At 34.2% G+C, this 25,937-nt stretch overlaps 3 protein-coding genes and 2 long non-coding RNA genes across 7 annotated transcripts in view; 4 read left to right on the top strand and 1 right to left on the bottom strand.

Moving 5' to 3' along the window:
• Positions 1-15,287, top strand: part of LOC125868874 (LEAF RUST 10 DISEASE-RESISTANCE LOCUS RECEPTOR-LIKE PROTEIN KINASE-like 2.1) — a 78,972-nt gene extending 63,685 nt beyond the window's left edge. Inside the window, exon 10 of the mRNA XM_049549442.1 lies at positions 14,827-15,287. Within this exon, the coding sequence (XP_049405399.1) occupies positions 14,827-14,895 (69 nt within the window). The 3' untranslated portion in view covers positions 14,896-15,287. The remainder of the gene's footprint in view (positions 1-14,826) is intronic.
• On the top strand, positions 149-13,324 carry LOC125866680 (uncharacterized). Its single transcript, XR_007446554.1, has 3 exons — positions 149-178; positions 13,100-13,207; positions 13,313-13,324. It is a non-coding gene; the product is annotated as an uncharacterized LOC125866680 (long non-coding RNA).
• Positions 762-4,070, bottom strand: LOC125866677 (uncharacterized). Of its 3 annotated transcripts, XR_007446550.1 has the most exons (5): positions 3,921-4,070; positions 2,285-3,229; positions 1,772-2,029; positions 1,406-1,448; positions 762-1,314 (listed from the first exon to the last, which is right to left on the bottom strand). It is a non-coding gene; the product is annotated as an uncharacterized LOC125866677 (long non-coding RNA). The 3 variants fall into 3 exon arrangements; XR_007446551.1 differs by lacking the exons at positions 762-1,314; positions 1,406-1,448 and having other exon boundaries at positions 1,479-2,029; positions 2,285-2,341; positions 3,076-3,229; XR_007446549.1 differs by lacking the exons at positions 762-1,314; positions 1,406-1,448 and having other exon boundaries at positions 1,479-2,029.
• Positions 8,568-9,396, top strand: LOC125866675 (rust resistance kinase Lr10-like). The gene has a single exon (XM_049546986.1). The coding sequence runs from the start codon at positions 8,877-8,879 to the stop codon at positions 9,336-9,338; it is 462 nt and encodes a 153-aa protein (XP_049402943.1). The 5' UTR covers positions 8,568-8,876; the 3' UTR covers positions 9,339-9,396.
• Positions 15,288-16,068: 781 nt separating the features above from the next.
• LOC125868873 (rust resistance kinase Lr10-like) lies at positions 16,069-16,746 on the top strand. The gene has a single exon (XM_049549441.1). It carries the CDS (start codon positions 16,069-16,071, stop codon positions 16,744-16,746), a length of 678 nt encoding a protein of 225 aa, XP_049405398.1.
• Positions 16,747-25,937: the final 9,191 nt, after the last annotated feature.

Here is a 25,937-nt window from a genome sequence, read left to right as displayed (position 1 = left end):
AGTAATAACACCCTAAGCATTACTTATAATGTGTATAATGGCTGTGAAGGCTTTAGCATATACTACAAGCTTTCTCGAGATGATGATCAATACATAGGAGCAGGCAATCTTCCTACCAATTGTTCACTTATCAGATTGCCGATTCAATCAAGTCATGGTGATTTGTTCAACGTGTTAGGTCCTGAAATTCTAGTAGAATGGAAACTGTCTGATGAATGGATTGAATGTCATTATGGTGGCGGTCAATGCCAGACTATTAAAACCAACAAATTTTCTTGTCACAAAGGTAGACATCTCTATACATGTACTTAATTTTCAAGGTTGAGTTAACATTATCCACTGTTTTAGATAGTTTTTTATTTTCTTCCAAAAATTGGGGTAGGGGAAAGGGCAGACACTACACCAAAAGAGACTTTTAGTGGCAATTAATTCTCCCATTAGCGGCAATATTTATTGCGACAAAAACATTTACCGGCATTTAATCTATTGCCATTGCATCCAATATCGCTAAAGGCTTTAGTGGCATTTATTTAGAGTGCCGGTAAAGATCAATATTATTGCCGCTAAACGTTAATACTTTTGGCGGCATTTATTTAGCGGCTATTACTATTGCCGGTAAAATCACTTTAAAAATGTGATATCAAACATATTGTGTGGCTTGTGTAAATGCCGATAAAGATGCAATGGATGACATATTTAACCACACTTTCATAGCATAAAAAATAAAAATCATAAGAGAAATATATTCTTTTTTTTGTAACTCATTTTTTTTATTAATCACCCAAGAGAAAACATTACAAAATTGTAGCCCAGTAATAACTCTACTGGCTAGCCTGTGACAAGAAACTTAAAGAAAACATAACTAACAAATTGCTAAGAAAACATATTAAAAGATGTACTTTTGCACAATCCTCTACGATGTACTGATTATCCATCAAAAAGAGAGGACCAAGAAGCAGTAGAACAAATAATCAAAATATTATCTCCACCAACCAAACAGTCGAAACAAATATATCCTTCTGAGTCTTCTATTGTATGCCATGAGGGCTCTTGCTTTTGTAGGGTCCTCATTCAAAAACTCGAAGGCGCACATTCTCTTTGATTCTTTCAGACCTTCAATTTCCATCACAGCTTGCAGAAGAGCAGGGGTGTCAATGGTGTACTTGCTTTACTCGATTGTGACAGCTAGGTGTCAGATGCTTGACATTATCGCTAACATTGTGTCCTGCAATATCTCTGAGCTAAGAGTCTGTGTTGCAGTTTGGCCATCGAGTTGAGCTTCAGGCTCATCTTGATTGTGCTCATGAAATATGTCTGAACAAGCAAGAAGAAAATAAACGCTACATGTTAAGTGAAGTCGACATATTGAAGGAGTTGACGAGCAAGTTTACAAGATCAGAAATACCTTAACGGGATTGTACTTGTAGAAAATTGAAGAAGCGAGGGCCCTGTCACATTGACAAGGGCACTGTCACATCGATAAATAATGGACTTTAAAAATACCATAAAGGATTTAAACTGGTAGCAAAATTACCACCTTGAATGAAATCATCAACTACCACTTAAAAATCCAAAAAAGTAAAACAACAACCACGCATGCATCTTTATTCAATCAACAACACCATTCTACGAATGTTACTAACATCACCAGAACTTCCATGGATATTAAAAGTAATAACTCAGTGTCCTATCACCATTCATATATAAAAAAACACAGAAAAACAATAAAAGGTGTTAAATTAAAGGCCTCCTTGTATGTAAAAGATCTCACCTCATTAAACAATTCAAGAAGATCAACATAATAAGGCTTTCTTCTAAAGTGGTTCTTCAGAATTCTTGGATGTAGTTATGAAGAAGTATTCCATCATTAGAAACAATCACGCCAACCTGCGAGAATTATTAAAACAATAGTCACTCTCAAAACCAAACGTGCTCATGTGCTTAAGTTGCAAACCTATTCAACGCACCATCCAAGGGAAGATGTTTGAAAGATTTTCTCACTAGTTAGTTTTTTCCATCTTCCAACAAGCTGTAATTATCAATAACAGAGAGCCCGCAATTATGAAAAGTATATATTAGATACAAAGAATAGCTAGAAGTAGAACTTCATTCCAATCACTCGGTACATTGTAGTCCAACACTTGAAACATTCACGAAAAGTATATATCAGATGCATAAGATGAAGACAAAGTCATACATTGGCTGTCGAGAAAATTCAATAACAGAAATTGGCCTCGGGCAGTAATGAAGTTAGAAATTTGTCTTATCAAAGTAATGAACTTACGTTTGGAGGATCCAACATGTACTCGACAATATTTTTGAAGTCTCCAAGCAGCATAACCTTGCATAGTTCCATACATTTAGGATAACAAAGTAATTCAAGATTGCAAAATTCAAAGCATAGACATCTTTTTCAAAAGGACCATTAGCAGTATCTACCCAAAACAAACTTTTACCAATATATGTGAACCTACTTAAATAAGCCTTAATCTTAATACAACACATTAATGCAATATGTAATACATTAACCTTCATCCAGATTAAGCCATCTAATTCCTTTCAGGTAACAATTAGAATAGATGATATGTATAGCAGAAGTTTGACTAATATAATATTTTTTTAATGTCTCAAGAGTAGAAAAATGACCATTACCATTTTAATTAAACTACATTCTGGGATACCATAGTTGGCAAACTAGGATCATATACATGTACAAACTGTAGCACTCATTATCAGCCAAAGTGTAAGTTAGGTTGATAACTACATCTTAATGGATATGCAATCAAATCATCTAAGTTGCTCATCAGCAGAAGAAGCAGATTTGTAGTGGACTTCCATTTATGTTTCAAATGAACTTCTCTTAAATAAGACCAATACAAAAGAATCATATGATTGCTAAAAAACAAGAGAGTTCACCAACCAAAAATCAGAACAGGGCAAAATAATAATGCCACTGTAATTTAAAAGCATGTCCCCTGAAACTCTATTTCAAAAAAAAAAAAGGCATGTCCCCTGAAATTATTTGCCTTCAAAAGATTCAAGTAGTTTAAAATTAGAGACTGAGTGTAAACAAACCTCATGATTAGTTCCATCACCAACAGTGATTCCCAATCTACACAACACTGAAGCCATATTATGGCATGTCCTTACTGAGTTTCTTTAAAACTTTTGCTCATATCCCGCTTCTTCAAATTGAGCTTCAAATTGCGCCAACTTCCCTCAGGGATTCCTTGGTTAAAAAAAGTTCTCATAAAGTAAGAGGCCAAGAGACATACTAGAGAAACAGAACATGAAAACAAAGCAGAAAAGCAAAGGAGTTTCTTAGATTAAGCGTCTTTTCAAATTACGTTCATTATTTTTGAACCATCAATCTAGATCTGATACGTTTTTAGTCTCATCAAAACAAAACAAAACTAAAAATGAACCACTGTTAAAACTAGAGGATGGATGCCTCCTTTAACTACGAGAATATGTCTCCTACCTCAAAAGATATCCAACATTTATGTTCTCTAAACCAAAAATTTCAACAACCTTCAGACATGAGTAATTGTTTCCACTACCAGGATCTAACATTGAAATTTCCAGAACTTGAACAAAATTAGAAAAGTACTGCGATTGAATAATAAATACTTCTATTTACGAATCAGACTCAAATTAAGCAGTAATCCACCATAAAATTCAGTTATAGACTATAAATCTTATTGCATGTTTGTATTAGGGTTCAATTTAGAGGTGTAATACATTGAATGGTAAAAGAGTGATAAACATGAACATGTTTTACTCATAAAAACGCACTGTAATACTCTAATATGCAATTGATTGTGTGAGAAGAAAATTTTCAAATTACAACCAGAACATACGAATCCAAAATCGTCCGAGATCTGAACAGAAATCATGAAGACGATAAAGAAATATCATACCTGAAGATAGTCAGCAACATCAAAATTGAAAGCCCTCAATGATGGAACGAAGCGAAGTAGTGGTGATGATGAAATGAATGAACTCAAAACGGGATTGTAGGTTTTGATTGATGCGGCGCAGAAAGAATGAGAGTTTTTTTGGAGTATTAAAGGAATGATCGTATAAAGGGTTTGGGGATGTTTTAATGGCATTTATTATAGTTGCCACTAAAAGCTACTTACTCGCGGCAAAAATTTAATTGCCGCTAATAGATGATGTTAAAGGAGAAATTAGCGGCATTTAGTTAATTGCCCCTAAATAAATGCCACTAAAACACTGTTATGTTGTAGTGAGAGTCATGTGGGAGCAAAAGTGCGGTTAGGGGCGAAGCCATATGGGGCCAAACTTGTCACCATTCCAAATTTTAAAAAAAAATCTCCTTCTATCATTAATAGACTTTTATGATCTGAAACTCACAAGCATTGGTGCTGCAGATGTTATCATAAGTGTTGGTGTTGCAGTTTTTAGCACTCTACCAGCCGGAACATCAAAAAAGGGTTACCTTCGAATAATCTGGTTCATGGTGGCCACAGGTATTGGTGTTACAGATGCTCTCGATTATCCTTTCCTATTAGTGTTGACACCCAATTTTGACCCTCCCCAATACAAATTAATGCTTCCTAAATTCTAAACGATTTGAAATAATTGGCTTTATAAAATTCAAAATAATTTTCAAGTCATTTTTAGTAGTTTTGTCATTTTTATAAATTTCGAAATAATAAATATGATATTTTATATAGTTATGTGTCTAATTAGTATATTTTATGAATGTTCGAAAATTGCCTCAAAACGATTTTAGTTTTATTTAAATATTGGGCTATTTGGTTTAAATTAATTAATAACTTATATTTCGAGTTAACTAGTTTATAATTAAGTTAATTATTATATAATTATGTGTCTAATTAGTATATTTTATAAATATTTGAAAATCATATCAAAAGATTTTTATTTCTTTTTAGCTAAGTGTTTTACTAACTTAGTTTAATTTAAATCATAATTACGATTTTGAATTAATTAGTTCATGTTTAAACCAATTATGTTATTATCAAGTTAATTATTTTATTTTGTTAAGAATAAGAAGCTCGTTAATTAATTAATATTAAATTCATCTTATTTATTTATTTATTTATATTTTTCAGCCACATTCTCCAAGTAAATCTAATTTGGTTAAATTCGTAATTGCAATTCTTTTGGCCAAATCCTCAATTTAAAATCTAGCCATTTCATTACAATTTTAACCCATTTCCCACCTTGCACCCAATTCTTTTCTTGAGACCAAACTTGGGCCTTACTTCCAAGATCAACAGCCCATTATTTTTACCTTAGCAGCAGCCCACATTCCCATTCCAATTCCCAGCCCAAATTCCATTCTAAAGAGACCCAACCCATCAATACATACGTACAGCAGCAGTACCAAACGACTTGGCCCCTATATGTCTTCTTCTTCGCGTACAGACGAGCAGTAACTCAGTACTGTTCCGGCAGTACGATCCCAGAAGCCAGGCACGCGTTTCTCCCCTTTCCTCTTTTGGAATGGGGAGAAAATTTCAGAAAAGGATGTCTCCCCCAAATCGGTGAAAGAATTCAAATTTTGAATTCGGGATTGACCCCAAATTTCTATCGGAATTCCCCCCAAAATCTACTCTTTTTTCCTATATAATCATCTCCTCTATTATTTTGAAGGGGGATTTTTTTTGGAAAAAATTGAGAATCAAAGGCGTGTGTTTTTTTAGTAGTGAACAAAAAAAATTTTCTATTTTCTTCTTAGCGTTTCTTCCTTATTGCTGAAAACTCTGTCGGAATCTTGGGAGTCCTCCGGAGTCGCTAGTGAAATCTCGCTATCCTCTGCTCGTCTTGTCCCAGAACGCTGCTCCGAAGAAGGTAACCTCTCCTCTTCCTAAATTCATTTTGTCATCCTAGCTGAGTTTAGATGAGTGTTATGTGAATTTAATTCATTGTGTGATTTGCTTTGGTGATTCCTATTTATGATCTGCTTCTGCTTCTTTATGAGAGACATGGCTATGTAATGTTTAAAAAATGGATAAGTTTGAGATCTTATTCCTAGCTACTGTTTTCTTTCCCTTCTTCCTCATAGTATAATGCATAACATCTAGGATATAAATCTATTCAAGTGTTATATGCCATTGTTGCTTTAATTTCATACTATTTTGAAAAAATGATAGGTTGATGCATCATACCAAATTTGCCAAGAATTTTCCCTCTTTTCGTACCTTGCAAATATGTGATGGCTTGTTACGAGCTTAATTAATTTGTCTAACTTTAGATTGCTTTCTTTTATGTATTGTTCTTGTTATTATAGCATGGAGATGTGAGGCATTCTTGAGCTTTCTGTTTCTATTGTTTATTATCCGAAAGTCCCAAAAGTGCTCATTTAAATTCATTGTTTGGAAATCTGATGCTATTTTGAGTATTATGTCATGAGTGATCTAGTTAATCCAAACATGACTTTAGGCTCTTATTTTAATATCTTATCCGATTAGGCATATTTGTGAGTGCTTAGCAGACTTAAAAAATATGGTTGGATGTCTTCATTGATTAACCTTAGTATTGTAAATGCTTCTTGTTTATTTGGCCTGTTCCTTTAGCTTAGATTGAGCTTTATAAAGGAAAGTCTCAACCAAGCAATCATGTGTCCAACTCCAACTTACTTTGATTATTTCCAACTAAGCATAATTATGTTAGAACATTTGGTTGATATTGTGTGAAATGCAGTTCATTGTTCTTCTCCTAGGTGATGAATATTTTTTTTAATTGAGTTTGTTAGCCCATCTATAGATATTAATTTATTTTCTCTTCTTTCGGTGCATATGATCAATCCGAGTCCATTTTGGACTCTCCCTTGCATATTCTTGAGTTGTTTCGAGTCTTCCTTGTCAAAGGAAACTGTCGGACAGCAAGGGAAATAGGTGTACAGGTTCCGAAAAACTGAAAACAGGCCGAGATATGCATGTATACACCGATATACCTGGTGTATACACTGATATACGGGATTAAAAATGGAAATACAGGTTGCGGGGGTCAAAATAGGTTGTATACATTTGGTATACGGTTCAATATACAGGAAAATGGGCCGAAATGTGACTCGTATACATCGATATAAACTTGGTATATACAGGTTCCCAAAGCCTAAGGAAATTTCAGCAGGCCCAAGATTTGGAGGATTTGGGCCAGAGGCCCAAATTTGATATTCCCTTTCCCTCTCTTACTCATTTCATTGTATTTAACTAACACTCTAATTATCTTATGATTTAATTTAATTAAATTCCTCAAGAATGGTCATTTCATTTTATTTTCGAATTAAAGTATATATATATATATATATATATATATATTTTATTACTTAGTTTTTATTTTAATATTAGTCTTGTTGACATTTTATAAACCATTCCCTTTTAGAAAACCCCCCTTTAGTTCACTCCCCCTTAAGATAAATAAAGTGATGAAAATAATAATAGTAATAAGTTAAAATAAATGAGCTCTTTTTACTTAATTTAAAATTTCCAAAAAAAAAAATAGTTAAAATAAATGAGTTATTTACTTTGTTAAACTTTCAAAATTAGTCAAAGTCGTGAGTTCTTTACTTAGTTAAATTTTTTAAAAAATAATTAGTTAAAATAAATAAATTCATTTACTCAAGTCAAAATTTTAAAAATTAGTCAAAATCATTTTGTCGAATCGTCGGTCAACCGCGAGTTAGCGGGCATTCCGAGGGCCTAACACCTTCTCGGAATGTACATTTGAACTCGAACCCTTTTTCAATTGACTTTATCTGTTTAAGTCTTTGAAAAACCTTGTATTTTTCTTGATTTTTACTAAAAAATTAAGTGGCGGCTCTGTCCTTTTGGAAACCCGATTTCTCTTAAACCATAAGTTTAATCGATTTTTCGAAAACTAAGTCATTTTTCCCTTTACACTATCTTTTTAAATAAAACAATTAGTAGCGTAGCAATAATCCTGTAGTTTCTTGTTGCTAGATTTCTGTTACTGTCACTTCTTGTACTTCGATTGCCATATTTTTTTGTTGTAGTTATTGTTTAGAATGTTAGGTCATGCTTTCTATAGTATTTTGCTGTGGTTTCTTCATTTTTGTTATTTCCTTTTCCCAACTGTTTATTTCTTGTGCCGAGGGTCCATAGGTAGGGTAAGGTCTGCTTACACCTACCCTCCCTAGATACTACTTTGTGGATTACACCGGCTATTATGTTGTTGTTGTAGTCTCTGATGGGGCATGACTTCATTTTTTTCCCACAGGTGCAAGTTTGTTTACTGTTGGACTGTTGGCTTTACTCTTCTGCTTCAGATAAAAGATTTTGTGGTACAAATACATCAGGTTTTGGGAATCTAATGCTGAGGATAATAAAAAATTTGAAGAATTCTTAAAGAATTATGAATCATACGCTCCAAACAGATACAATTATACAGACATCAAACGAATCACCAATCGCTTCAGAAGCGAACTAGGCCAAGGAGGATTTGGTAAAGTATACAGAGGAAGCTTGCGTAACGGGAGTCAAGTGGCAGTGAAGGTCCTGAATGAACTAAAAGGCAGTGGTGAAGATCTCATCAACGAGGTGACAAGTATTAGCAGAACATCACATGTTAACATTGTGAGCCTTGTGGGATTTTGTTTTGAGGGTCACAAAAGAGCTCTTGTATATGAGTTCATGCCAACTGGATCTCTTGAAAAGTTTATCTATTAGGAAAAATCCAACAGTGTTCGCCAATTGGGTTGGACAATATTGTACAAAATTGCACTAGGCATTGCTCGAGGATTGGAGTACTTGCATCGTGGTTGTAACACTCGGATATTGCATTTTGATATAAAACCTCATAATATCCTACTTGATGACAACTTTTGTCCTAAAATCTCTGATTTTGGTCTTGCTAAATTGTGCATGAAACAGGAGAGTATCATGTCAATGTTAGGTCCACGAGGGACTATCGGCTATATTGCTCCAGAAATTGTTTGCAGAAACTTGGGAGGTGTCTCTCACAAGTCTGACGTCTATAGCTATGGAATGATGGTCCTAGAGATGGTTGGAGGAAGAAAAAATGTTGATGTAGGAGTTGATCGCACGAGTGAAATCTACTTTCCACATTGGCTCTATCAGCGAATTGAACTAGACGAAGAGCTTCAATTAATCGGGATAATGAATGAAGAGGAGAAAGAATGTGCAAGAAAGATGGTGATGGTGAGTTTATGGTGCATACAGACTGATCCCTCAAATCGACCATCTATGAGCAAGGTTGTGGAAATGTTAGAAGGGAAACTAGACTCATTGCAAATGCCTCCAAAGCCTTACCTATATTCTCCCTCAAGAACCGAGGTAGATTCATCAGCAGTAGAACTGATCTAGTCATTGTAGCTGGAGCCTGGATGTGTTAGCTGTTATTTGTGTAGTCTTTTTTTGTTATGAGAATGCTACTTTATGTTTATTTTTTTTCCATGGAAAAGGGTGTTAGGTTTGGTATCCGGACGTGCTTATCTGTCCTTGACCATGGAAACCTCATGTTTTTCTTAGTGATTTATCGTTAAAAGATCCGTTATTTGCCTAAAGGAATGATGTAACTGCAACGTATGATCTAAATAGAATGAATATTATCCTTGCATGAATTTAATAGCATTTTGGCAACAATTTGCAGAAGTATTTTGGTGTAATAAATCAAACATCAGTCAACTATCAGGATAAGTTTATGCTGGTACTTAACTAGCAAAGAGAATAAAAATTTGGTTCAACGGTTCAATCATATCTTTTAATTCGTATTGCTATTATCATTAGTCGTCAAGGATGTAAAATTACTAAGTGACAGTTAAAGATTAGAGCCTTAAGATAGTTAAAGAAGCAAAGTCATCCGAAATTCCCAAACAAGGAAGGAATACTACGAATAGTCGTGAAAGTTTCACAGTACGTTATAATATAACCATTAACTTTCTACTGGTGTTAATGTGAACATTTCCTTTTTTTTCTTCACCTTTCTACGTTTGTGTTGCACATTTTTCTCAAGTCTTATAAGATATAGACTTCTAGAATCACAATTCATAAAACTTCAGATTGGTTTCCTCTTATTGCAGTTAGATTCAATATGGCTTTGGCTTCTTCTTTTATTTGTTTCCTTCTATTTCTTCTTCTGATGTTAGTTCAGGCAAAGGGAAGAAATGATTCAACTTGTCCAAAGTGTGGAAATTTTACGAACTTTATATTTCCTGTCTCTCTTTCCACCCAACCTGACTTATGGCTTTAGCCTATTTTTTTGCTATGTTCTTTATGTTTCATGTTGTTATATTCAATTTAGTTGAAGTTGAGAGTTAATTATCTTATCCAAAAGAGTTCAATTGTGGAAGACTTGGTACCATGAGTTATCCTTTTTCAGAATTCAACAAACCATATTGTGGATTATCAAAGATTGATTGTGGATTACCATATTGGGGAGCTGATTCTGGTCACAGGTACTAGAATATATTTAATTGCTGCCATGTCATTCTTATTACAGAGTTTTCATGCATAACATTTAAATTCTCATCATTTTGTATTAGCTCAGAACCTTTCTCTACAAAGAAACAAAAAGAAGAGAATTAAATAGTTTTCATGCAAAGCATTTAAATTTTATATCAAACGACTATAAAAGAAAATAATATGAATTATATGGTGAATGTTTTAGAAAGAATTTGTTTTATGAAATAAGAAATAATAATATAATAATGAAGAGAGAGAAAAATATTACTTTTCGGTGTAAAATTTGGTACAGTGGGTTAGAGTTGATTTACACTAAAATATTGTTGACACCAAATTTGGTGTTTGGGTTGGAGATGCCCTTATGTGTCTTATTTACTACTCTATTTGTCTTAGTTTATATGACTTACTTTTTTTTTAGTCAGTAAAAAAATGCATTTCTATATCAAGTAACAATTTAACTTTAAAATGTTCATTTTATCCTTAATGAAATGATTTGTAGCCACACAAATATTTATCACGTATTTAGACCACAAGTTTAAAAAATCCTCCCTTCTTTCTTAAATTTCATGTCGAATCAAACTAACTCATATAAAATAAGACATTTTTTGTTATATATTATCATTGCATCTAACTCTTAACAGGCTGTTAAAGGTGTACATTTGGGCCCTACATGCATATTTGGGCCTGTTTGTTCCACAGTCCAAGAAAAGTACTCACCCACTAGCAATGGTATAAAGGAGTTGGATTCAAGCACCAAAAGGTATTTATATTTGTAAGTTGGTCCTCCCAAGAATGTGTCAAGTCAACAAAAAATGTCTGACACAACGGAGACTTGTTACGGATGTTTAAAATGTACAAGATTTATTTGATTGACTAAGTAAAAAGTCATTCCAACTTTAGGTGTCTGTCGATGGATTCCACCTAATTTCTTTGAATAGGAAAATCAGTGTTTTAAAAGGCGGGACATTTTATGCAGTATGAAGCGAGGACGTAAGACCCGAGACACGGGGCGTAAGTCTTATCGATCTACGAGACGTAGTCTCATGTATATTCAATTTTATACTTTTATTACTAAGAAAATAAACAAAAGCAAACCTTTCAATTATTTTACAAATAAACTTTAATAAATAACCTATAATATATAGAAAATATTATTATGATTGTTATTTCAGGAAGGTATTAATAATCAATAATGAAGAAAAAAAAGTATTACAATTACTATTTGAGAAATATCATTACATCAATAATAATAAAAAATATGCTTTAAAGTAAAAAATGTTCAAAAACAAACAAAAAAAAGGAGCAAGGGCCTCCAACTTTGTGGATGTAAAATATATTAAGTGTAATTTTTAAAATTTCCAAATTTTAAAAATGTTGAGTAGGACCCTTGCGCCTATACCCTTTTGGTTTCATCCATAAATTATTTGTCCTATTGGAATTTTGGGTCAATTTTGGCTCCCTCTAGGCATCCTAATTAGTTTGTTTCTTCTCATTTTCACGAGTTAATATTTCAAAAGGTCACTCAATTTAAAAAAATTATCTAGTAAAGTCATTAAACTTTATTTTGTATCAAAAAAATCACTTAACTTAGTTCTTTATATCAATAAAATCACTCACTCATATTCATCATTAAAAAATTATTTTTTATACTATGTTCATGATTAAACTACTAAATAAATGACTCAAAATTAAACTACCTAAACTATATATCACCTTTTCGCGACTTTCATACCTCAACTATCACTCCCTTTGTATTTAATATATGAAACTCACAAAAAAAAAAAGTGATAGTTGTCTCTTCACTAGGCTTGACGACTAAGTCTAAATATTGATGCAAGACTTCCAAGTCTTTACACCAAGATATACGTTTCTCACATCTGACCCTTCTTATATGTTTGTGTTGCACATTTTTCTTTTTAACAAACATTACCAACCAATAAACTTAAGACTAGTAATGGAGAAACTATTCATGTCTTGTAAGATATAAACTTATAGAGTCACAATTCACAAAGCTTCAGTTAGCTTTCCTCTCATTGCAGTTAGATTCAATATGGATTTGGCTTCTTCTTTTATTTGTTTCCTTCTATCTCTACTCGTGATCTTAGTTCAGGCAAAGGGCAGAAATGATTCAACTTGCCCAAAGTCCTTTTCATGTGGAAATTTTACTGACCTGAGATTCCCTTACTCTCTTTCCACACAACCCGCCGATTGTGGAATAATGCCCATGTCTGGTTGTGATGCTAAACCATTTCCAAGAATCCAACTAGTTCCTGGAGGAGAATGGTACTATGCCTTAGAGATGCATAATTCATCATTTTGGCTAGGGGACCCTAAGCTTCAAACAACGTTGACGCAACACAAGTGCCAGGCTTTCAACAAAAATTTCTCCCTTCCAAACTCTCCTTTTATGTCTTTCCATATGATTAATATTAAAAACTTCTACAAATGCATCAGTACCAGTAATAATGCCCGTAACATTACGCAGAAGAAGAACGATCATTTTGCTGGTTATAGTATGTACAATGGTTGTGACGGCTTTAGCATATACTACAAGGTTTCAGAAGATGTTGATGAATACATAGGGGCAGGCAATCTTCCGACCAATTGTTCACTTATCAGATTGCCAATTCACTCAACTCATGCTGATTTGTTCAACAAGTTAGGTCCCGAAATTCTAGTAGAATGGAAATTGTCTGATGAATGTAACGAATGTCATGATGGTGGAGGTCAATGCCAGACTGATAAAACCAACAAATTTTCTTGTCACAAAGGTAAACATCTCCTATACTTTCAAGGTCAAGTTCATGCTTCTTAAGTCACTTTCTTGTTTCATGCCGTATAAATAATATATTTCGTATTATTGCCTCCTTCTGTAGATGCAAAAACACCTACAGATAGTACCGATCAAAGAAAAGAAACAACTGAAAGAAACATGGGGGAGTTGATTCTGGTCACAGGTACTAGAATATATTTAATTGCTTTCATGTTATTCTTATTACAGAATTTTCATGCATAACATTTAAATTCTCATCATTTTGTATTAGCTCAAAACCTTTGTCTAGTGATAAAGAAACAAAAAGAAAAGAATTAAATAGTTTTTGGTACACAAAATGCATGGATGTGGAGTTGAGGGAATTTTTTTTCTCTGATGGGTCATGATTTCATTTTTTTCCCACAGGTGCGAGTTTGTCTACTGTTGGACTGTTGGCTTTACTACTCTTTTGCTTCAGAGAAAAAAAGTTGTGGTACAAATACCTCATAAGGTTTTGGGAATCTAATGCTCAGGATCACCAAAGAGTTGAACAATTCTTAAAGAACTACGGATCATACGCTCCAAACAGATACAATTATACAGACATCAAAAGAATCACCGGTCGCTTCAGAAACAAACTAGGCCATGGAGGATTTGGTAATGTATACAGAGGAAGTTTACGTAACGGGAGTGAAGTAGCAGTAAAGGTCCTGAATGAGCTAAAAGGCAGTGCTGAAGATTTCATTAACGAAGTGGCAAGTATTAGCAGAACATCACATGTCAACATTGTGAGCCTTGTGGGATTTTGTTTTGAGGGTCACAAAAGAGCTCTTGTATATGAGTTCATGCCAAATGGATCTCTTGAAAAATTTATCTATGAGGAAAGATCCGACAGTGTTCGCCAATTAGGTTGGCCAATCTTGTACAAAATTGCACTAGGCATTGCTCGAGGATTGGAGTACTTGCATCGTGGTTGTAACACTCGGATATTGCATTTTGATATAAAGCCTCATAATATCCTTCTTGATGACAACTTTTGTCCTAAAATCTCTGACTTTGGTCTTGCCAAATTGTGCATGAAACAGGAGAGTGTTGTGTCAATGTTAGGTCCACGAGGGACTATCGGTTATATTGCTCCAGAATTTGTTTGCAGAAACTTAGGAGGTGTTTCTCACAAGTCTGATGTCTATAGCTATGGAATGATGGTCCTAGAGATGGTTGGAGGAAGAAAGAATGTTGATGTTGGAGTTGATCGCACGAGTGAAATCTACTTTCCACATTGGCTTTATCAACGAATTGAACTAGATGAAGAGCTTCAACTAATCGGGATAATGAATGAAGAGGAGAACGAATGTGCAAGAAAGATGGTGATAGCGAGTTTATGGTGCATACAGACTGATCCCTCAAATCGACCATCGATGAGCAAGGTTGTTGAAATGTTAGAAGGGAAAGTAGACTCTTTGCAAATGCCTCCCAGGCCTTATCTATACTCACCCTCAAGATCAGAGGTAGATTCATCAATAATAGAACTGACAACAACAACATACCTAGTATAATCCCCACGAGTGGGGCGTGACAAGGGTGGGGCGTAGGCAGACCTTACCTTTACCTTATCTATACTCTCCCTCAAGATCAGAGGTAGATTCATCAATAATAGAACTGACAACAACAACAACATACCCAGTTAGTCCCACAAGTGGGCTATGAGAAGGGTAGGGTGTACGCAAACCTTACATCTACCTTTGTGGAGTATAGAGGTTGTTCCCGATAGACCCCAAGCTCAAGAAAATCGTTTTGCAGAAAATGGTTTGAAAGAAATGCAAGACAGTTTAGTTAACTAATTAAGTACATGTTGGTACTTAACTTGCAAAAGAGAAGAAAGATTTAGTTCAAGTGTTCAACTAAATCTTTTAATTTCATTTTGTGATTTTCATTAGTTGTCAAGGATGTAATATTACTACACGGAAGTTAAAGATTAAAGCCTTAAATTCCCTATTCTTCAAAATTTCTTGAGGAAGAAGAGTTGTCAGTCCTTTAAGAGAGATTTCTCTTCTCGAAAAAACTCCTTTAATCAAGTATGCCATGGAAGGAAAACTATTAACTCGTACATCATTGCCAAGTGTGTCAACAATTTTGTTACAGTGCTTTCTCATTTCTGCTTCATTTCATATTTGAGTGATTTACTGAACGTTGGCATCAGAGCATAGGTGTGTTTTAATACAAAAGGGAGTGATAGTTTAAGAAGGTAAAACGAACTATAGATTGTTGAGGTATGAAATTGCAAAAAAATGTTTATATAGGTGTGTTTTTGAGTTTTGACCATCAACTCTTATCACCTTTTTGTAAGTTTCATACCTCAGCTATCCATTGTTCTATACACACATCGATGCTGGCAAGTCGGAAAAGGTAAAGGGTGTCACAAGAGTAATTTTCTGGCAAAGCAGTGGCTCCGTCCAAAGACACTTCATTTTTTCTTTATGGGGTCAAAAGCTGGTATAAGAGAAAATGATGGGGGGAAGTTAGAGAAAAAAGAAGATAAGGTTAATGTTTTACGGGGTTAGAAGTGATTAAAACACTTCTTACTTTTTACAAGATGAGGTACTATTGGAGTAGTCATGGAATTGAGGGGCCATCGTTAGAAATTTATGCAAGTACGCGTTTCAATTTGAGTATTTAGTGATAGTTAAGTCAACCATTTTTGGAGACTTTGATCCTGAAACTGATGAGAAGTTGCCTGATATATTGCAGAGTCAATAAGTCAAGTCTTTCTACTGGCGCAAATGTCTAGAAAGGTTAATGTGACGCATAGTAATAGAGGAAGTGTTTAGAGGTTATGTCACGATTCCCAAAACTTCAGCTCTTCTTGCAGTAGGATACAATATGGCTTTCGCTTCTTCGTTTGTTTGCTTTATTCTATCTCTTCTTCTGATCTTAGTTCATGCAAAGGAGAGAAATAATTCAACTTGTTCAAAGTCCTTTTCATGTGGAAATCTTACTGAAAGAGTTGAAGAATTCTTAAAGAACTACGGATCATACGCTCCAAACAGATACAATTATACAGACATCAAAAGAATCACCGGTCGCTTCAGAAACAAACTAGGCCATGGAGGATTTGGTAATGTATACAGAGGAAGTTTACGTAACGGGAGTGAAGTAGCAGTAAAGGTCCTGAATGAACTAAAAGGTAGTGGTGAAGATTTCATTAACGAGGTGGCAAGTATTAGCAGAACTTCTCATGTTAACATTGTGTGCCTTGTGGGATTTTGTTTTGATGGTCACAAAAGAGCTCTTGTATATGAGTCCATGCCAAATGGATCTCTTGAAAAGTTTATCTATGAGGAAAGATCCGACAGTGTTCGCCAATTAGGTTGGCCAATATTATACAAAATCACACTAGGCATTGCTCGAGGATTGGAGTACTTGCACCGTGGTTGTAACACTCGGATTTTGCATTTTGATATAAAGCCTCATAATATCCTTCTTGATGAAGATTTTTGTCCTAAGATCTCAGACTTTGGTCTTGCCAAAATGTGCATGAAAAAGGAGAGCATTGTGTGAATGTTAGGTCCATGAGGGACTATCGGTTATATTGCTCCAGAAATTGTTTGTAGAAACTTGGGAGGTGTCTCTCACAAGTCTGATGTCTATAGGTATGGGATGATGGTCCTAGCGATGGTTGGGGGAAGAAAAAGAAAGATGGTGATGGTGAGTTTATGGTGCATATAGACTGATCCCTCAAATCGACCATCCATGAGCAAGATTGTGGAAATGTTAGAAGGGAACCTATACTCTTTGCAAATGCCTCCCAAGCCTTACCTATATTCTCCGTCAAGAACCGAGTATATTCATCAGTAGTAGAACTAGCCTAGCCTTTATTTGCTCTGATAAACTACTAGAAAGAAGTTAAAATTTCAATACCCCCTTTCTTTGCTATTGATGTGAATTTTTGAAGATTATGAATGTACTACTGTGAGAAGATTCTTGAGCAATGTATCTTTGAATGAAAGTGATTCAATTTTGATTTCATTATGTAAGAGCTGTTGTATACACTGGCAGGTGCAAACCAGTGGCTCCCGTCCAAAGACCCTCTCTTTTTGTTGCCTTTTGGGGTCAAAAACTGGTGTAACAGAAAATGAATGGCAGAAATTAGAAAAAAAAATGCACTAATGTTTCAATCTTACCCATAGACTCATAGCGTGTGTTCCATAAGGTAGTAGGGATGGCGATTAATGATTTGATTCTTTTACAGAACTTTGGAGAAGATGGCATGAACATTGCCAGGCTTATTCTGTGTATACGAAAATACTTTCTTGGTAGTTTCTAAATGAGAAACTGAGCAAATGGAAGGTTGTATTTGCATATCGTCTTTGTTTACATTCCTACTTTATTTAAATAAAAAGAAACGTCGTGGTGATTCAAAAAAATATCAATTAATTCAATTTTAAAAGAATTTTAAGAATATTTTTTTTTTAAAGGGAGTCGCCACCTAATTTTAGGAAAAACTAGAAAACCAATTAAAAATGTCTACGAAATCAATAGATTCTAGGTAAGGGGTTCAAGTTATTCCGAAGGAAAAGTGTTATGCATCCTTCAAAATCCACAATTATGGATATCCCGACTGAATTCATTTTTTTTCAAATTGAGGAGGGGATAACAATAATGTAGAAGTATAATAATAAACAGGCAATATACACAAGTAATATGATAAAATAATAATATAAGAATCGGTCTAAATTTGTTTATTGTCAATAATATACAATAATGAATAAAGAATACAATTCGAGCTCCACTCAAATAACTTTAATGGGAAGCAACTTCGGGAGTACCTGTGAACACACTTAGTAAAACTGTTAGTGATAAATTAATACGAATAAAAATAAATGAATCAAATAATAACTTAAAAATAAAATCCCGTCATATTAACACGGGTGGCCTTGGAAATCGACGATAATTTTTTCATTGGCTGATTTTAACGTACAAAATATATAAACTTAAACTAAAATTTCGTCTTTTACAATGGAGAGGCCTCCAAAATCGACAGAGAGATTTTGTCATTAACCAATTTTAACAAATAATATAAATACCGAATCAAATGAGATTAACAAAGATAAGATAAAATTATACACAATAATTAACAAGCAATGATCAAAAGAACTAACTAAAAATTCTTAGGGCTCGTTTGGCCATAGATTTCCCAAATAATATTTGGGGGAAAATTTGGCAAATATTGTTTGTCCATACATTTTGTCATTATTTAGCAAATATCCCAAATTCCCAAATATTAGTTTTTTCTAGTATTTGGGCCAAATCTCATTATTGGAATCTTTTGAAAATTGAAATTTTACATCAAACTTTTATCTTTTACAAAAACACTCTCTATAGTAGTTGTTTGCGTTGTATAAAATAAATTTTTACGTGAACACCAAAATAGTGATGAAATATTCAGTGAATATGAAAGTGATGATATGGTTATTGATGAAAATAATAAACAATCAGCTCAGGGTAACAAAATCATATGCTTTGTCTACTTCACGATGTATGGAATGATGGTTGTTGCACTCACTCCAAACTACCACATTGCTCTAGTGTCATGGACACTACTTGTTATTTGTTGCAACGAAGATCCAATTGACTTGTAATACAAACTTGTGGTTAGTTTTGATAATTTTTAAAACTTATATGTATAAATCATATTTTTCTAAAAAAGTGAAATATATTTTCCAAATACTATGGTCAAACACATGGTGAAATTTCACCCAAATTTTCACTCAAATAATATTTGCTAAAAATATTTGGAAATCTATGGCCAAACGCTAGCTTAGAAAAATACACGAAAACAATCAGTGGTAAAATTGTGAACGAAAATAAAGCAGACTTAGCTTATGGGTAAATAAAACACTTCTAGAATCTATTCATTTTTGAAATAGTTAACAAATATAGAACAACCACATACATTATCAACGGTAATCAGTAAAATATAATAGTAATAATAATAACAAATAATTAGAAAGTAAAAATAATATATAATACTCCATCTGTCTCAATTTATGTGACTTACTTTTATTTTTAATCAGTCCCAAAAAGAATGATACATTTTTATATCAAGTAACAATTTAGCTATAAAATGTCTATTTTACCCTTAATGAAATGATTTACAGCCACACAAATTTATATCATTCATTTTGGACCACAAGTTTTAAAAGTCTTCCTTTCTTTCTTAAACTCCGTGTCGAGTTAAAGTACCTCACATAAAATGAGACGGAGGGAGTAAGAAACAATAATGCCACCCGCCAAACGATCAATTACATTTTAAGTGAAATGGGGTATAAAATCAATCAACCAACTGTACAAACAAAATAATAGTAAATAAATAACAAAGCAATTAAACTATGCTAAAAATGATAAACAAACTAATTGAACCAAATAGAGAAAAAATAAAATGAAACATAGTAAAATACTAAATCATTCAAAAACTCTTGCCAAAATTTCAAATACTTCGACCAAATTTACAAGAGAGTAAGGAACTTGACCGTAAAATACTTTGGGATCGTTTGGTAGAGTGTATTAGAAAAAATAATACATGCATTAGCCTTGTGTATTAATAGTACATTGTTTGGTACTCTTTTCCAACATATGTATAACTATTGTTTGCATTAGTTATACACTCTATAGTGTATTAATTTGCTAATACCATGAATTTCTAGGTATTAACAATGCAATGGATTTAATGCATGCATTAGCATGATCACAGACTCAATTACCCCTCAAAACCTTTTTTACATCATTTTCACCATAATAGTGGAGGATATCTTTGTAAATTAAGTTTTTTATGCAATGTATACTATTTTTTTATGCATCAAACCAAACGATACATAAAAATAATTTATGTATAATTTAATGCAAGCATAACTAATACATGCATTACTAATACACTCTATTTAACATTATTTTTATATATGCTACCAAACCACCCCTTAGTAAACTAACACAAAAGTAAGGAACTGGAAGGGGCAGTAAAATAAAATAATGAACCAACTAAGCAAATCTCAAATTAATAAGCAACAATCCAACAATTTAAACCCAACAGAATAAATAACATTAAAGAAAACAAAGTAGTGCATCCCATCGGAGAAGGCCAAGGCTTCGCCGGAAAAATAACAACAATGGAGAATGTAAAAAATGAAACCCAAGTTGGTCCAATCTAACAGTAACAATGAAAACATTCACTAAATCAACAATAAAGATGCCTAAAAATATACATATACGTATTCAAAGATGCAAAGAAGAAATGTTACCAAACAGAGTATTTTCCGGCTGGATCTGGCTGCTTCACGGTGCAAGCGTTTTGCCGGAGTAGGCGTTGTTGTTGCCGGAATTGGCATTGCAACGATGCGGGTCTGACGGTGTGAGCTTCAAGCTCTCTGGCGACCTGCAAAACAAACAGAAAAATCGAAAAAAGGAGGAAGGGGAAGGGACCGGCCGTTTTCCGGTGGATTTGGGGTCGGGTTTGGGTGGTCTTTGGTGATTCTCGCTGGAACAGTAGCGGGAAAAGGGTTTTGGTCTGAGGTCTGGTTGTTTGTTTCGCCGGAGTTGGCGTATGATTGTGAGGGAGAACGGCGGTTTTGGGTGGCGTTTCTGGTGGAGAAGATGGTTTAATGGTGGAGGTTTGAAGCTTGTTGTTGTTGGTTGGCTGTGGCGTTTCTAATGGTCACTGGTTGTTGGAGAAGAAAGGGGAGGATGGAGTCTGTTTGGGGGTCGGAAAACTGTAGAGAAATGGGGGTCGTTTGGGTCTGGTTTGGAGTGGTGTTTGCTGGCCGGAAAAGGGAGGAGTAATGGATGTGTTTGTTCACTGGTTTGGGGGTCATTTGGTGGTGGCGTTTCGCATGAAAAAGAAGAAAATTAATGGGGTTTTGGGTTGTCGGAGATTGGCCGAAATTTGGGGGTGGTGGTGACTGGTGACCGAAAAATTAATGAATAGTCAAATCCCTTTTTGTGAATAAAAATCTGAAAATTTACAACTCTCATCTAAAAAATAATTTACCAGCCCTGTCTTAACGACTAAAGTATAGGAAATTGAAAATCATCAATAGTACAATATCATTATCTTAAAATCATGGGACAAAACCACCGATTAATAAAATATATGTGTATGAAATTTTATCCATATTTGAATGAATTTCTAAATTGTGCAAAATATCAAAATGAATATTAACAAATGTAACAAGTAAAATTAATATTAAAAATGGTAATGAATATAACCAATGACATGTAAGAAAATGCATTTTAACAAAAATAATGATTTAATCAAAATAAATAAATATTTGAACGTATTCAACTAACTTTAACAAAAAATAATGTAATTAAAATTAACTGATAAAAAATTCTGAATTTTTTTAGAAATAAAGATAAATATCAACAAACTTATTTAAAATTATAAGAAAATGTATTTTGAACTATTGCATTAATAAAACTAAAAAATTATGAATTTTGAAAATGTTAAATCAAAATTAGGTGTCAACAATCTTTACGTGCTTTTTAGGATGTTACAAGAACCATTTCCTTTTTTATGTTCACCTTTGGATGTATCTGCACATCATTTATTTCCAAAGACTTAGAAGTGCTGAAATAGAAGGAATTACTTGAATACATAATTGTTAGGGGTAGTTGTGTAATTGTACAGTTAGTTAGTTATGAGTGAACAGTTAGTTGAATAAGAAGTGTATAAATGGCATGTACCGTAAACATTTCATTTTCTGAAGCTTCTGGAATATATCATCATATCTTCTTTCTCTCTACTCTTGTGTTGATCATTGATGAATTGTTCTAGTCATTGTATATGAATTCTATCATGGTATCAGAGCATTGATCACAATTGTGATTTCATTCTATCCTAGATTGCAGATCGACAATGGCTAAGTTCGGTCACAATCATGCTTTGATTCTTCGCCCTTCTGATACTACTGGAGCTTCGATCATATCGATGCAGCTATCAGGATCTGACAATTACTTTGTATAGAGCAGGGTCATGAAGATTCTGTTGCTTGAAAAGAACAAGCTAGGAATTGTAGATGGAACTAGGAAGAAAGAGGATTTTGGAACAGATCTGAGTCATCAATGGGATCGATGTGATGTTGTACATGGATGGATCATGAGCTCAGTAATACCAGAATTACACATAGGAATCGTGTATACTACAAGTGCAAAGGCAATTTGGGATGATTTACGTGAACATTTCGATAAGGTGAATGCTTCTCGAATTTATCAATTACATAAGGACATAACTAGTTTAGTGCAAGGAAGTGATAGTATTCCTGTTTACTTTTCGAAAATGCAAAATCTTTGGGATGAGTTTTCAAGTATTGTTCCTCTGCCATGTGACTGTCCTAGATCTAAGGATTTTTGTGCTCACATATTGAGACAAAATTTAATGCAGTTTTTAATGGGACTGAATGAGATGTATAATCAGTCAAGAAGTTAGATTTTGATGATTGAACCTACTCCTAGTCTAAATAAAGCATATGCAATGCTTATTGAGCGAGAAAGCCAAAGAAGTCTGGGTAGTTCATCTAGCAATTCTATTAGTGGAGAAGGCACATATTTAACAGCACTTATGACAAGGAGAAGTGATAAATCTCAACATTATAGGGGTACATGTCAACAATATTCAGGTCAAGAGTACCAGAAAGGGAAGAAGAATTGGGATCAACAGTGTGATTATTGCAAGGTAAAGGGACATGTGAAGAAGAACTGTTTTAAGCAAATATGATATCCAGCTGACTGGAAATTTAAGAAGAAGGATAACTTGAATACTGCTTACATTGTTCAAGCTGAGAATACACAACAAAACATGTCGTCTAGAATCAGGAACACAGGAGAAATACTGGACAAAATGGCAGCTGGAAAACTTCAAAGGGCTCCTCATTTGACAGAACGTGACAACATTTTGAGCATGCTTAATAATGGCAATTCACAACATAGTGTGATGGCTAATATGACAGGTATGGCAGGTCATACACACATTCCTATAGCTAAAATAGAAGATATAAAGTGGATAGTTGATAGTGGAGCAACTAATCACGTGTCTTCTAGCTTGTCTAATCTAACTGATGTGAAATTAGTTAACTCATATTATAATAGGAAGGTACATTTGCCAAATAGAGGAGTTACATTAGTTACACATATTGGAAGTAGCAGAATTATTGACACAGGACAGCTGAAAGATGTTCTATTTGTCCTTGATTTCCGGTATAATTTGTTGTCAGTATTAAAGTTAACTAGAGAGCTTCATTGTTTTGTGTCCTTGTATCCTGGATTTTGCTTATTCCAGGACCTTTCGGCATAGGAAGCTGAAGGGGATTGGTAAGGAACATGATGGACTTTACTGGATGGTGCCACAGAATTCACAAAAGGCTGAAAATGCTCAAGGTATAGATACAAAACGGTTCACAGTTCATGATGATGGAAGAGACATCATGTTATGGCATAAAAGATTAGCTCACTCTTCAATAAAGCCAGTAAAAGATGTTTGTGGTTACACAATAGATGCTTGTAAGTCTTTTGTAGAAAAATGTGAAATATGTCTATTGGCTAAACATACTAGGCTTCATTTTACAAACAGTGATACTAGAACAAATAGAGCTTTTGCTTTATTGCATTTGGATGTATGGGGTCCCTACAATACTCAAACTTTTGATGGCAACAAATACTTTCTTACAATTGTTGATGATTACTCAAGAATCACTTGGATTTTCCTATTGAAGTTCAAATATGATGTGCTGATAATTCTCAAACAGTTTTTTCAACTAGTGTTTACTCAATTTAATGCCTCAGTTCAGGGTATTAGAACAGATAATTGTGGAGAATTTTGTAGTGATCAATTACAAACTCTTCTTAAGGATCTAGGCATTGTACATTATAGAACCTGTGTTTATACCCCTCAGCAGAATGGTGTAGCTGAGAGGAAACACAGGCATTTACTAGAAGTAGCAAGGGCACTCAGATTTCAGAGTGCCAGAGCGCCCGCTACTTCTAATAGGCCATGAACTAGATCAGAATCATTCTCAACAAGTCTATAAGAAGTGATCCCATTTTTTCATCGGGTACAGATAAAGACCAAAGATCTTGAGCGACCGATCAAGCAAAACAACTCAAAAGATAAAAAAGTATCGTTAATCTCTTCATGCTCGTTCCAAGCGCAAAGTACCATTTGTACAAATAAAAATCCCTTTCGTTACATGGGTCATTGCATTCTTACTGTTATATACATAATCAATAGAATTCCTTCTAAGGTACTTGTTTGTAAGTCACCTTATGAAATTTTCTTCAACAAAAAACCTTCCCTTACACATTTGAGGGCTTTTGGCTGTTTATGCTATGCCAGTATTCTACCCAAGGTAGATAAATTTGCAGCTAGAGCAGTGAAGGCATTCTTTATGGGTATTCTAGTGTGACTAAGGGTTACATATTATTTGATCTTGAAAAACAAAAGTTCTTTTTGAACAGGGATGTTATTTTTCATGAGCACCAGTTTCCTTTTAAAGATTCTACTACAACTGATGCCAGTATTGCTACTGATATCTTTACCTATCCTGAAACACTTTCCCCTCCTAATGCTTCTGGCATATCTCCTGAGCATATTACATCTTCGCCCCCTGCTTCTTCATCACATACTCCAGTAGTTTCTGCTCCATTACCTCATGATCATACTTCTCCCACTTGTGTTTCCAATCCAGTCTCACTTTCTACCAGAAGATCTACAAGAAATTTTCATCCACCTCTATGGTTAGTTGATTATGTAGCCAGACCTACTTCCAATTCCACACTATATCTCTTATCTAATTATGTATCTTATACAAATGTGTTCTCCTCTAATCAACACTATCTAGGTGTTTTCTCAGTGTTATTTGAAATATGGGAATAGAAGAACTTGTATATATACAATCACTAGAGGTTCTATCAAAGGTAAGTAAATATCCTACACATCTTTATATGATTTAGCTAGCTATATAAGGTAAGAGAATATCTTTACAATATCATACAATATTCTGTAACACTCAACAACCATAGAGCATTCTTCCTATCAGGAAGCTATCAAAGACAACAGATGGATTGAAGCTATGCAGTCTGAAATTCAGGCCCTTCATGATAATCACACTTGGGATTTAGTGCCTTTACCTCCAGGGAAGGTTTCCATTGGCTGCAGATGGGTTTACAAGGTTAAGTTAAAGTCCAAGAGTGATATTGAGAGGTTTAAAGCTAAACTAGTAGCAAAGAGTTACACTCAGAGAGAAGGTTTGGATTTTCATGAAACATTTTCTCCTGTAGTCAAGATGACTACTGTGAGAACTGTTTTGTCCTTGGTTGCTCAATTCAATTGGCATATTCATCAATTAGATGTCTACAATGTTTTTTTACAGGGTGATTTACATGATGAGGTGTATATGCAATTACCTGAGGGATTTTCAAGCCAAGAAGAGTCTAGTGGACTTGTATGTAGACTTGTAAAATCCCTATATGGGCTTAAACAAGCAAGTAGGCAGTGTAATTTAAAATTGTGTGAAGCATTGTTAAACTCAGATTTTGTTCAAAGTAGTTTGGATCACTCATTATTCATCAGGAAGCAGGGAACAAATATTGTGGTGATTTTGGTTTATGTGGATGATATACTAGTAACAGGAAGTAGTTTGGCACTCATAGAACCAGGGGCGGCTCAACGTACTTGGAGGCCTAAAGCGAAATTTCAATTAAAG

The sequence above is a fragment of the Solanum stenotomum genome, chromosome 6 (genome assembly GCF_019186545.1).
Source record: "Solanum stenotomum isolate F172 chromosome 6, ASM1918654v1, whole genome shotgun sequence".
Taxonomy (NCBI): Eukaryota; Viridiplantae; Streptophyta; class Magnoliopsida; order Solanales; family Solanaceae; genus Solanum; species Solanum stenotomum.
Note: the sequence above shows the minus strand (reverse complement) of the source record. Positions and strands in the feature narration are given on the sequence as shown.

Excerpts from the sequence above, each read along its gene's own strand:
- LOC125868873 (XM_049549441.1), top strand. The coding sequence starts at position 16,069 with ATGGCTTTCGCTTCTTCGTTTGTTTGCTTTATTCTATCTCTTCTTCTG.
- LOC125866675 (XM_049546986.1), top strand. The coding sequence starts at position 8,877 with ATGAAACAGGAGAGTATCATGTCAATGTTAGGTCCACGAGGGACTATC.